Below are 12,817 nucleotides of genomic sequence, written 5' to 3'. Positions count from 1 at the left end.
TAAAAGAAAAGCTTTGTGCAGCATTACAACAGGCAGACTGTGTTAAGCGACAATGATTTCCCAAAGTACTCCCTAGCCCATGTGGCTATGTCCGTCACGGTAACATGACAGTTTCTAATGCAATACAACCTAAGGGCTTGAAGGTCACACACATTAAGCAGTGGTTTCTGCCCTTGGCCTTTACCCACAGAAATTTCTGCATATACTGTGCTGCAACTGGTATACGCTAGATTATTCTCTTTGGGGTGCGATGGTAATTTAAGTTTTCCATTGAAGATCTTATTTTAGTGTCATGCTCCTGTTTTTCATCTATTGTAAGAGCCAAATCTCTTAACATAATATTAATAGTATATTTACTTAAGTTTACCTATGTTTGTGATTAATCTCAAAATAATATAGCCTTCACACAAATAATGGAAGATTCTGTTGACCCCAAGTTAAGTCAAGTTGGGGAACATGTACTAGTATAGTGCATTGCCGTGCCCACTACACAACAAAATAACTCGGGGTACCAGTTTGCAACCCCCCAGGCAGACACACGGTCCAGTCCCACCCTCTGGAAATGACCCTCTATCTGCCACAGCCAGGTGTTACGTGTGCGACCCCTTGGCCTGGTCCAGCCACTTGGCTCCCCAACAGTGAGGATCTTACGAGCTGGATCACCCTCAGGGAAATGCGCCACATGGCCATAGTGCCGTAAATAACGTTCCCTCACAATGCAGGTAATGTGCCTCATTCAGAACTCCATGAGCAACCACTCATTCAACACAAAGTCAAACCAAAGGTACCCAAGGATTTTCCAGGGAGACACAGTACCAAAGTAGTCCAGTCTTCATCTCAGGTTACTGGATAGCGTCCATGTCTCGCAACCATATAGCAAGACAGGAAGCACCAGGACTCTAAAGACTTGAACCTTCGTCCTTTTGCATAGAAATCGGGAGCGCCACACACCCCTTTCCAGCGATCTCTTGACCCTCATGCTCTCCCAATCCATCTACTGACTTCATAGGAAGAGTAACCAGAGACATGAATGTCACTGCCAAGGGAAGCAAACCTCTCAACAAGGTCAACACTCTCTCCACAAACAGACACACTGCTGATGGCTGTGCCCAAGAGGTCAGTAAAGGCCTGGATCTTGGTTTTTATCCAGGACACTCGCAAGCCCAAACACTCAGACTCCTCTCTCAGTCTCACGCGCACCCCAATCAGAGCCTCCATTAACTCCGCGAAGATCATAGCTTCGTCAGCAAAGTCAAAATCCGTGAACCTTTCTTCACCAACAGATGCCCCACAGCTTCTGGACCCCACAACCTTGCCCAAAACCCAGTTCATACAAGCATTGAACAAAGTAGGAGTAAGAACACACCCCTGACGATCCCCAGAATCAACTGGGAAAAACGCAGGTCCTGCCTCCACTCTGCACAGCACTCACAGTACCAGTCTACAGGCCGGCCATGATATCCAGCAACCTCGAGGGGATCCCGTGAATCCTCAGGATGTCCCTCAGGGCAACTTGATCAACTGAGTCGAAAGCTTTGCGAAAATCAACAAAGGCTGCAAAGAAACTCTGCCGTTATTTGCGTTTGCACTCCATGAGAACCCTCAGTGCCAGGATGTGGTCGATGGTAGACTTCTTAAGCATAAAACCAGACTGTTTCGGTTGCTGGTAAGTGAGCAGGTGATCACGGATCTTATTCAGGATGACCCTAGCAAGGACGTTACCTGGAACCGAGAGCAGTGTTATACCACTGTAGCTGCTGCAATCCAGATAGGGACAACAAGTCCCATCTTCCAGTCAGTTGGGATGATGCCAGTCTCCCAAATGAAAGCAAAGATTGCTTGCAATTCCAGGAGGACAGCCTTACTACTTGTCTGAAGAAGTTCACCCCGGATACCACAGATCCCTACAGCCTTTCTCACCTCTGCTGGTTCACCACCTGTGCAATCTCAGTGAGACTGGTTCACAGCTAATTGGACGATCAGCCTCAAGAACCATGGACCCAGAGAGTTCCAACTGCTCAAAGTAGCCAGCCCAGTGGGTCACAACTGCAATGTCATCCACTAAGGACCGTTCCATCAGCTGCCCTGACTGTGACTCTCCGAGGAACAGATTTAGATGTTACATAATGCTTCGAATCCTCTGTAAGCAGGATGTGGGTCACTAGACCACAGAGGGTGTGTCACTTGCTCACAGATTCCTCTAACAAACGCCTCTTTATCTGCCCTCAGAGCCCTCCCAGCCATCCTTCTCAGTTCCCGGTACAGACCAGAGTTGCCACTGAGCCGTGCACTATGACTACTTTCAATGATATCTAGGGTGCCCTGCGAGATGAAGCACCTCCTTCTGGGAACACTGGTAACACCAACACATAAGCTAACAATTTAATGGAATGTTCTTAATGCTCTGCTATATTTCTGTATTTAGACAATAGAGTTTAGACAGTTTAGACAGCTAGAGAAAAACATGAACAGTTATCAGACAGGCATTAAAGTCATATAGTATTCTAACCATTCAAATAAGATAACATGAGATAACATAGATACTTAAGCCTCAAGCGGAATACCATAGACAAGAAACTCCCCTTTTGCTAGCGTATATTATCAACTTTTTTCCTTACTTTGTGTGAACTATTTACAGTACTGCGAATTTCACTAAAATCTTCCAAAATGAACACTGCAGAGTTTTTTTTTCTTATACAATGAGTCATACTATTGCTGGAATGCTTGGAATCCCTCAATAGGTGCATTTACATCTATATTTGAGTGAGTTATCAAATAAGGATCAAATTCATGGAAAATTAGCTTCATTTTGCCTTACTATTTGGTTGCATTCACATCATATCGTACTGAGCCTTATCTCCAGAATTTAAGCTCCTTCAAATCTACCACAATTTACCACACTTAAACATTAACAGGTAACAAAACATTTGTTGAAATATTATTTTTTTTAACAAATTAATAAACAATTTCTCTGATTTCAATAAAATCAAAGATAAACAATGCAACTTTTTTTCTCCATGTCTTTGTTCTTTACATGGATGTCAAGGTTTGTGATATTTACTACCAAACTATTTTTATATCAGAACTGGCTTTTGTAAATTTGCATCAGTGCCCCCCAGCCCCCCCAGCTCATATGGACAATGTATCCACAGAAATGAAATACTGAGGATTTCAGTTGGGAAATTTTACATTATTCCATAGTTCATTACTATGGTAACCCAACTTTGCAAACATCAAACTTTAAAAATGCACTAAAGCATGCAGTTCATATCTAAATAAATATATAATAGTGATGCTTGTTTTATTTTTTATACTGTGTTAGAGGTACAGTACTGTTTTTCTTTTATAAATGCATGTTAAAATAATTTCACATATTCTTCATTGTTTAACAATCGATTCAAATTTTTTTAAACTGTAAAAGTAAAGACTCTTGTAACAGAAGATGAACTATAATAACATTTAAAAACATAAAAGAAAGAATCCAGAGGGTTAAAAATATCAGGCATAACTTGTAAATATTACCAAAAAAACACAATTCGCCAGCACTATTGTAGAAATAGTTTATTACTTTATATGTCTAATGACATTTTGACAAGAGGAATTGTTTTGAGACAAACAAAGAAAAATACTTAAATGAACAGGTCCTTATCTTTTTTTTGGATCTGATAAGGCTATGTAATGTCTATTTAGCATGCCTGGAACATCCTGCACATATTAGAACTCTGAACAATATTCATACAATGTTACAGTATGTGAGGTTAGAAACCTAACAGACATCAGTGTACACACACATATTTAAAAATGATTGTGAACAGAAAGGAGGTAAATAATAACACCTATTTAAAGAACTACATTATTTATATATCAGATCATTGGTTTCATGCCATGTAAATGGTAAAAAATGGTAAATGGCCTGTATTTGATATAGCACCTAACTAGAGTTCAAGAACCCCTTTAGGCGCTTTACAACACAACAGTCATTCACCCATTCACACACACATTCATACACTGGTGATGATAAGCTACTATGTAGCCACAGCTGCCCTGGGGCACACTGACAGAAGTGAGGCTGCCGAACACTGGCGCCACCAATCCTTCCGACCACCACCAGCAGGCAAGGTAGGTTAAGTGTCTTGCCCAAGGACACAACAGCTGCATTCTCATGTCGGGAGCCAGGATCGAACCTGCGACCCTCCGATTGCTGGACAACCCGCTCTACCGACTGAGCTACTGCTTGTGTAAGCACAAATTATAGAGATGGTGTGTACTAACACTGTATTGTAAATTAGCACCCTACTCTTAACGGGAAAATCCAACTGTTGGCAACACAGTCAACACCAACTGGCAATCACAGCACTAGTAGTGGTGCACTGTTTTTTTGGCAGTGTTTGATGATGGCTCTATCTGTTTCTATAAGACAATGTAATGACCTCTGGGGAGCATGTATAAGGTTGGGCAATAAAAAAACTTAAAACTAGGAGAATATAAAATGTATAGGCATCAATGAATATAGAGAAAACTTTCAAAACAATCACTCATTTTTTCATTGTCTATATATAGTACAGTGGATAATTAAATGAAAACTGAAACCTGCTATGCTTTCAGCAAGCAGCACTTACATAAAATCCTATCCTAGCTATATGCCCATAATCTCTCCCATTGACCTGGTTGCTTTGTTAGCTACAGGCATGTTGCAGAACAAAGGCATATTTGAATTTGTACACAGACAGCATTGAGAAGGAAGTGGAAACAAGATGCTCTTGGCACACTTATGGCTGAGATCACTGCTGATGGAAAAACAACTTAACCATTCCTAACACTGAACTGTATTGAGATTGTTCAACTGCTGTTTTTCACTGCTAGGTGGTTTTATCTACTGTAAAGGATACATGTTGACTGGAATTTCCACTTATGAAAATCCAAACATATCATTTATATACAATTCTAGCTATCATACTCATATGTTGTAGGGTTTATTAGGACTAAGAGGTTATTACAAGGCAAGGTGTGAAAAATCTAGCCTCCATTATCAGGTATGCTTGTTCCATGAGCTCTTATTGAAATTTTCAGTGAAGTAATCACATACATTAACTTCCTTTTTAAACAAATTCACATTAAAATTAGACAGAATTCTTTATATTTTAAACAACATCCAATCTTCATTGAAGAATACACTAGCTGAATCATGTATACCTGCATTCTATGAATTATACCCCACAGTTTACTTGATATAACATAATGCATGCTTCTTCTGGTTATTCTTGGTTTACTTGAGAAATTAAACATGGGTAAAGGTGCAGGCTAACTTGTTTCATAGTAATATCTGTAGCTGTTGTCATATGTTGACTTTGATGAGATGTGTGTCTTTACAAAGTGTCGGCGCAAAATGCCATTTCGATGTTTGGCAGGTAAGTCCTCTTATTTAAGAACTGTTTATTAATATGCAATTCTAAAAAGTTCTGGTATATTTGTTTTTAAAGGTTGCGGGAACAAGATCGCAGTAAGAAATTAGAGTTGTGTGTCTATTCCTTAAATTACATTTCAGCATTAAAACCTGCTAATGCTTTTCTCACATTTCAGAAGTAATCAGAATAATAAGAATATTTTACCAGTAAATCCATTACAGTATACAGAAAGTTAACAAATAGCACATTTCTTGTACAACACCATTTTATTTCTCTTTTGTGAAAAAACTGCATTTTGAGAATTTTGTACATTTTGAATTGTTCCTCTATCTATTCATAATATGGAGAAATGCATACTCACTTTCCAAGAGTGAAGCCAATAAATTTATTTCTGCTTGTTTCCAGAAATTGCTCTATGTCTTTTTCTCTGTTTAAAAAAAGAGACCATAGAGGGCATGCTTAAGAGACAGAGGAGTAGAAATAATCATATTTTTATTTAAGCAGTCACTACAGGGTCTAACTGAACGTTAACAGAATTAAACTAATGGATAATAACAGGATATACCTGTTATTTTGAATTTGAATCCCAAAAAATATGGTTGGGCACATTTCATCCACAAACAAGCACTCATATTTGTCATAATATAATTTTTTGTACTGCACTGTTACAGTACAGGGTTAAGCACACAGAGTTAGAACCTAGTCTAGCAGCAACAAATGCTATAGTAGAACAGGACAACAGCATAACACAAGGTACATTCACTCGCTCACATAAAAAGGCTTTTTGTACAATTTGACGATTTTTAGTCAGCCTAACAGCTAACAGCATGTTTTGGAGTTTGGAGAGAACCCAGAGAAAAATGGATGAATACATTAGCAAGGGAAGGGCATGAATTTTCCTCAAATGTAGTATTCCAGAAAAAATTCAAACTAGGATCAGATATTATGAGGCAGCACCTCTTCATTCTGTACAGCTCCACCTAGACTACTCAAAAAGCTATTAATGTTTAACCTGTTTAATAAACTACATGCATTTAAATACACAAAAGTATGTGGGTAAGCGAGGGCTTGCCACATGCACCTAAAATACATTTAAGTCGATCCCGGCATTTTAATTAACACCTCTATTAACCCTGACAGATATTTACACTTTTTATACAAGGCAGACAATTTTCTATTCATTTATATAATTCCAAAGATGAAAGGTTATTTCTATTAAACAAGTACAGTGCCTGGGGTTTGTTTATAGCGGGTTGAATAATGGATGGATGGACTTTTAATTTTATGCACATGGAGCCAAACAGCTAAACTTCAGTCCACATATGATCAATTTATTCTTACAGACTTTTAAAAGGCTGTCAAAGATATAAACAGAGCAGAGTTTCATGGATTGTCTTGAGAGCATACAATTGTACTTGCTATGTTATTTATTTGATTAGGTTGTGTTCTGTTATTATATTGTACTTCCTAAATTAAACTAAGATAAAAATTAAGAGAGGTATACTTAGTGAATTTATGATAAATCATACCTTACTTTTGGTGCCCAGGGAAGTCCCTTCGGAAAAGATATTCTTTCTGCCAGAGGTTTAAGTGGTGGAGGTGGTGGTGGAGGCTGAATGATGACATCTCTGTCTAGAGGATCCACCTCTCCTTCTATTCCACTGTCTGCATCCTCACTGTCCTCCTCATCATCACGAATATCATCATTTTTGAATGGGTCACGCTCATTGTATGTGTCCAAACTGTCTTGCTTCATCAAAGGCTACAATGTTAGCACAAAATTAAAAACTGTACCATTATGTAACAACTCAAGATTTTACTTATTTAGTAATAAAATCACAGCATGCAATATTTCTGGCAAAAGCTGCAATGCTGCTTTAAGAAAATCTAAGTTCCACAATACCAAAGGCAAATTTTTTAACAGTTGTTTGGCAAAAAAGCCTTAATTAATTTTATGAGACAATAAATAAGCACAACATTTTTAACTGCTTAAAGGTTCTTATTAAAAATAGTGCATACTTTAATAGCAATTATGTCATTATCCATATGGAAAGCAGCATTCAAGCATTTAAAAATACACTGTTTACCAGTTTCAAAAAGTGAAATAAAACCAAGTGATAAAAGCAAATAAGTCCAGGGTGACATGCTACTTTCTTACCCTAAAGTTCAAAATAAAGATCAAAAGTTAGATGGTTATTTATGTTTAATGGAATAAAAACTTTAATTTTTATACATTCCTGAATCTGAACAATATGTCTCAAATTTATAATCTGACATAGCTGAGGAAGCAATATTGTTTCCAAGTGACAATTATCATTTTAAAAACTAAAAATCAAAATAATTAATATAAACATTACCTAAATGTAAAACCCATTTATTGGCCCTTAATATTCTACATTAAAATATTGAACTTTAATATCACGTTATGAAATGTGTGACCCTTTTTACCACCTAAATATAGATACAATTCTTTTAACAATTTATCAGGAAATATTGTACCATTGATATTTTATTTGTGATTTTAAGTATAAAAATATTTTATACTGCCTTAAATGTGTTTTTGTTAAATTAAAAAAGTCCAAACCTCTTGATTTATACTGTTTTTTTTCCTAATACATTACTTACAATGTAATGCATCTTCATCCATGTGCGACAATATTTTAGAATGAAATTTTATTTAAACAATTTTTAAATCCCTGTTTTTAATTTAAAGGTATAAGTTGTATATCCAAGCTGTACCAATGCTTTCAAAAAAAAGTGTACAATTAAATAATCTGGGACACCATTGGTAATAACGTCTGTCATATTTAAAATGAATCATTATAACTACCAAATTGTAAATATGCATCATATTTGTATACCACTTTGAATATCAATTGGACACCAGCACACTCCCTTTTCTCCAAATATTTGAATAATTCTATGGTACACTATAGTCATGCATTGATTCATTCTATCATCACCCACAAAACCAAATATTGCCATGCTGCCAAATAAAAGAAGTAAAGCTATGAATGAGTCATTTGGATTCACGTTTTATATTTTGACCATTTTGCATCCTGTTTTCTCATATATCCAAATTTTGGCATTATCAAACATTTTAGAATTCAAATAATTATTACTAATTACCTTGACTATGAATAATTCAAACTTATAATTACATGGTATAAATAAACATAAGTCAGGAAAAATAAAGCATGTCTGTGTGGCGTTGTATGCATACTTTGATCTGGTATCAATTTCAATTGAATTTAGGTAACATGTACAGTGAGCCCTTCATAATCCTATACAGTATATGGCCGTTATCATTTATCACTTTTAGGCTTTATGCTGATACTGAAATTTGAGCAATGATGAAGCTTTATTAATATCTCTGAGACAGGGTAGGCTCAAAACAGTTACTGTGTGTGTGTTTCTGTGATAAGGTCAAAATTACAATGGTTTGTATTGTGTAACGAAAAGGAGTCAATTGAAAGCAACTTGGCTAGTCCATTATATCAGCTTATATGCCAACATGGAATGGTAAGGCAGCATTTGGTCTTGACAAATACTTTTTCATGCTTTACAGTATTTCCTTGAGTGCTTGGATATTTCTTAGCAATTTCAACCAAAGCTGTTCTGCCAGAGAAATCAGAAAACTAAAGAAGCTCTTTAAAATTTAATCAATGGTGAGTAATGTATTAAGTACTTTAATGTATTTAAAACGTAACATACTAACAATTGGTTTCTGTGAAAAGAATTTACTGGTTTACTGTTTTGTTGCTAGTATTAAAATGCAAAACAATACTGAAAGGCCAAATTTCTTAAATATTTTCAGAGCCCTTTATAAGTTTTAAAATTAGGCATTGGCTGATTAACATAATTGATTTCTTTGTGGTAGGTCAAGGCATACCTTTTAGTACACTGTACAGTACTGTATTTAATAGTCTGTTATCCAGAGTATTGCTTTCACAGAAATGTAATCAAATGTATGATAAAAAAAATCCATCAATCCGACATTTTCACAGACAAAAAATATCAGGTCCATTGAATCAAAAAAACAAGAAAACAATCTCTTAAATAAATCATTCAGTAATGATTTCGATTTATATTCAATATTTAAGCAGAGTTAATACCCTAAATATTGTGATTGAGTTTCTTTTGTCTAGTGTGAGCTACTATACTTAAATTCTAACTAAACTAGCTTGTTTTCAAACTTCCTGGAAGGTAATGTATGGGAAAATAATATGCTTTGCTGCCACTATGAAGTTCTTAAATGACGTACATAAAAAAAGAAAAATCAACAAAAAAAAATAATAAAAGGCTTTTGCAACAGAGGGCAGACCTCTGTTGCATACATTAATATTAAACATTACCATTAATACTATTTACAAAATGTGGGGAAGTTTTTTCTCATCTGCCAGTTCAAGTTTATCCACATATATACAGTTGTGCTTGAAAGTTTGTGAACCCTTTAGAATTTTCTATATTTCTGCATAAATATGACCTAAAACATCATCAGATTTTCACTCAAGTCCTAAAAGTAGATAAAGAGAAACCAGTTAAACAAATGAGACGAAAATATTATACTTGGTCATTTATTTATTAAGGAAAATGATCGAATATTACATATTTGTGAGTGGCAAAAGTATGTGAACCTTTGCTTTCAGTATCTGGTGTAACACCCCTTTGCAGCAAAAAGTGCAACTAAACATTTCCGGTAACTCTTAAAATTCCTGCACACCGGCTTCGAGGATTTTTAGCCCATTCCTCCGTATAGAACAGCTTTAACTCTGGGATGTTGGTGGGATTCCTCACATTAACTGCTCGCTTCAGGTCCTTCCTCAACATTTCGATTGGATTAAGGTCAGGACTTTTACTTGTCCATTCCCAAACATTAAATTTATTCTTCTTTAACCATTCTTTGGTAGAACGACTTAGGGTCGTTGTCTTGCTGCATGACCCACCTTCTCTTGAGATTCAGTTCATGGACATATGTCCTCACATTTTCCTTTAGAATTCTCTGATATAATTCAGAATTCATTTTCCATCAATGAAGGCAAGCTGTCCTGGCCCAGATGCAGCAAAACAGGCCCAAACCATGATACTACTACCACCATGTTTCACAGATGGGATAAGGTTCTTATGCTGGAATGCAGAGTGTTCCTTTCTCCAAGCATAACCCTTTAATTTAAACCAGAAGGTTCTACAGTACTTTGGTCTCATCTATCCACAAAACATTCTTCCAATAGCCTTCTGGTTTGTCCACGTGATCTTTAGCAAACTGCAGATGAGCAGCAATGTTTTTTTTGGAGAAGAGTGCCTTTCTCCTTGCAAACCTGCCATGCACACCATTGTTGTTCACTGTTCTCCTGATGGTGGACTCATGAACATGAACATTAGCCAATGTGAGAGAGGCCTTCAGTTGTTTGGAAGTTACCCTGAGGTCCTTTGTGACCTCACAGACTATTACAAGCCTTGAGCTTGGAGTGATCTTTGTTGGTCGACCACTCCTAGGGAGGGTAACAATGGTCTTGAATTTCCTCCATATGTACACAATCTGTCTGACTGTGGATGAGTGGAGTCCAAACTCTTTAGAGATGGTTTTGTAACCTTTTCCAGCCTGATGAACATCAACAACTCTTTTTCTGAGGTCCTCAGAAATCTCCTTTGTTCGTGCCATGATACACTTCCACAATCATGTGTTGTGAAGAGCAGACTTTGATAGATCCCTGTTCTTTAAATAACACAGGGTGGCCACTCACACCTGATTGTCATCCCATTGATGAAAAGCACCTGACTCTAATTTCACCTTCAAACTAATTGCTAATCCTAGAGGTTCACATACTTTTGCCACTCACAAATACAGTATGTAATATTTGTCTCATTTGTTTAACCGGTTTCTCTTTATCTACTTTTAGGACTTGAGTGAAAATCTGATGATGTTTTAGGTCATATTTATGCAGAAATATAGAAAATTCTAAAGGGTTCACAAACTTTCAAGCACAACTGTAGCTATTTTTAACTTTTAATATGTGTATGTGTGAATATACATCTTTATTACTATTAATCATATATTACTAGGAAAATAATAGTTAAAAAATGCAACTAAATGACTATTAAACACATATTATTAAATGGAATTTTTTGATGTGGAGGGCTGAAATGCAACACAAAATTAGTCAAGAAACAAAATCCAGCCTTTATATATTATATTTACTTATGTATTATTTTACTATATGGAACTTTTGATGATAAATGTTTTATTTGGAAACACATCTTAAATATTTCCATTGCAACCAACCTCAATTTCTTTAAATTATAAAAGGATTTTAAAGAAATAATGCCCTTCACTAATTTTTTCACTTAAAATTTTGATGTTCAGGAGTGTATTGTATACAAAATGTTAAGTAGGGATCGACTGATAAATGCTCAAATTGCCAACCCTAATGAAAAAAGCTCACAAGTGCACAACCAGCCAGAAACAAAATGCATGGGAGCCATTTGTGTGGACACCTGTTTGCTTGAAAATGGATTCTCTCCCTCCAGACTATCAGTAAAGGCCATCTGTCAAAATAAAAGGAGGAAGGGTGAAGGAGGAAAAGCAAATGTTGTACTTTAAAATTTTAAATCTTAAATGAATATTACACATACGGAGGTTTATGCAGTTGCAAATTTATACTTGTTTTCTTAAAAACAAAAAAGTATATGCAGTACGTATACACATAAATAGAAATTGAAACCTATACGTGTACATGCTTATTTTATGTACTAATACTGGAAACATGTATCTCCCTTACCCTGCGACTACGACGCCCTCTCTTCTGCTGCTGCTGCTGTTGCTCAATAAGCTCCATAGCTGAAGCAGGTGGTGAAGCAGCTCTCATACTTCTCACCACTTTGATGCTATCTTCAGGGAGAGGTGGAAGACCCAAGATCTCCCTCTGTTTCATCTTTAACTTCTGAAGATCTTCAAAGCCACCCAAAGTAAACTAAAAAACAAATAGTAATTTTTTAAAATCAGGAAGAAAATGTCACTTCTCATTTATAGCTAAATATATTGTATGAATGATAGACTATAGTTCGATAGTAATTTAACTAATCTAGCCATACAAGTCTAAGAAATAAGTTGCTTTACCTACCTCCATAACCTAAAAGGAACACAAATTAGAGCAATAAATATAAATCACTAACGGACCTTATAAATCAATCTTTATTTCTATTCAAAAACCATTAATGTGAACATTCTAGATACAGTGATGTACCTTACAGCAGAACAGAAGTACAGTAGGTTAAGACAGATGTACTGAGTGTCATTAGCGATGGTTGGCAGTGTGACCTAGTAACCAAAGGTGCTGAACTACAGTACAAATCACACAGTTACTACTTTATCCCCACCACTGAGCCAGTGTGTGAGTGTATTTGATTAAGTT

At 36.2% G+C, this 12,817-nt stretch overlaps 1 protein-coding gene across 3 annotated transcripts in view; it reads right to left on the bottom strand.

Annotated features, from left to right (window-relative positions):
* The window catches only part of strip2 (striatin interacting protein 2), a 166,690-nt gene that overhangs the window by 27,926 nt on the left and 125,947 nt on the right, over positions 1-12,817 (bottom strand). For 2 of the 3 annotated variants that reach the window (XM_039760984.1, XM_039760986.1), the window contains 4 exons: positions 12,185-12,376; positions 11,901-11,951; positions 6,935-7,167; positions 5,767-5,832 (listed from right to left, as the gene is read on the bottom strand). In XM_039760984.1, the coding sequence (XP_039616918.1) occupies positions 5,767-5,832; positions 6,935-7,167; positions 11,901-11,951; positions 12,185-12,376 (542 nt within the window). The remainder of the gene's footprint in view (positions 1-5,766; positions 5,833-6,934; positions 7,168-11,900; positions 11,952-12,184; positions 12,377-12,817) is intronic. The other variant, XM_039760985.1, reaches the window with a different exon arrangement.

Source organism: Polypterus senegalus, chromosome 8 (genome assembly GCF_016835505.1).
Source record: "Polypterus senegalus isolate Bchr_013 chromosome 8, ASM1683550v1, whole genome shotgun sequence".
Lineage (NCBI taxonomy): Eukaryota > Metazoa > Chordata > Cladistia > Polypteriformes > Polypteridae > Polypterus > Polypterus senegalus.
Note: the sequence above shows the minus strand (reverse complement) of the source record. Positions and strands in the feature narration are given on the sequence as shown.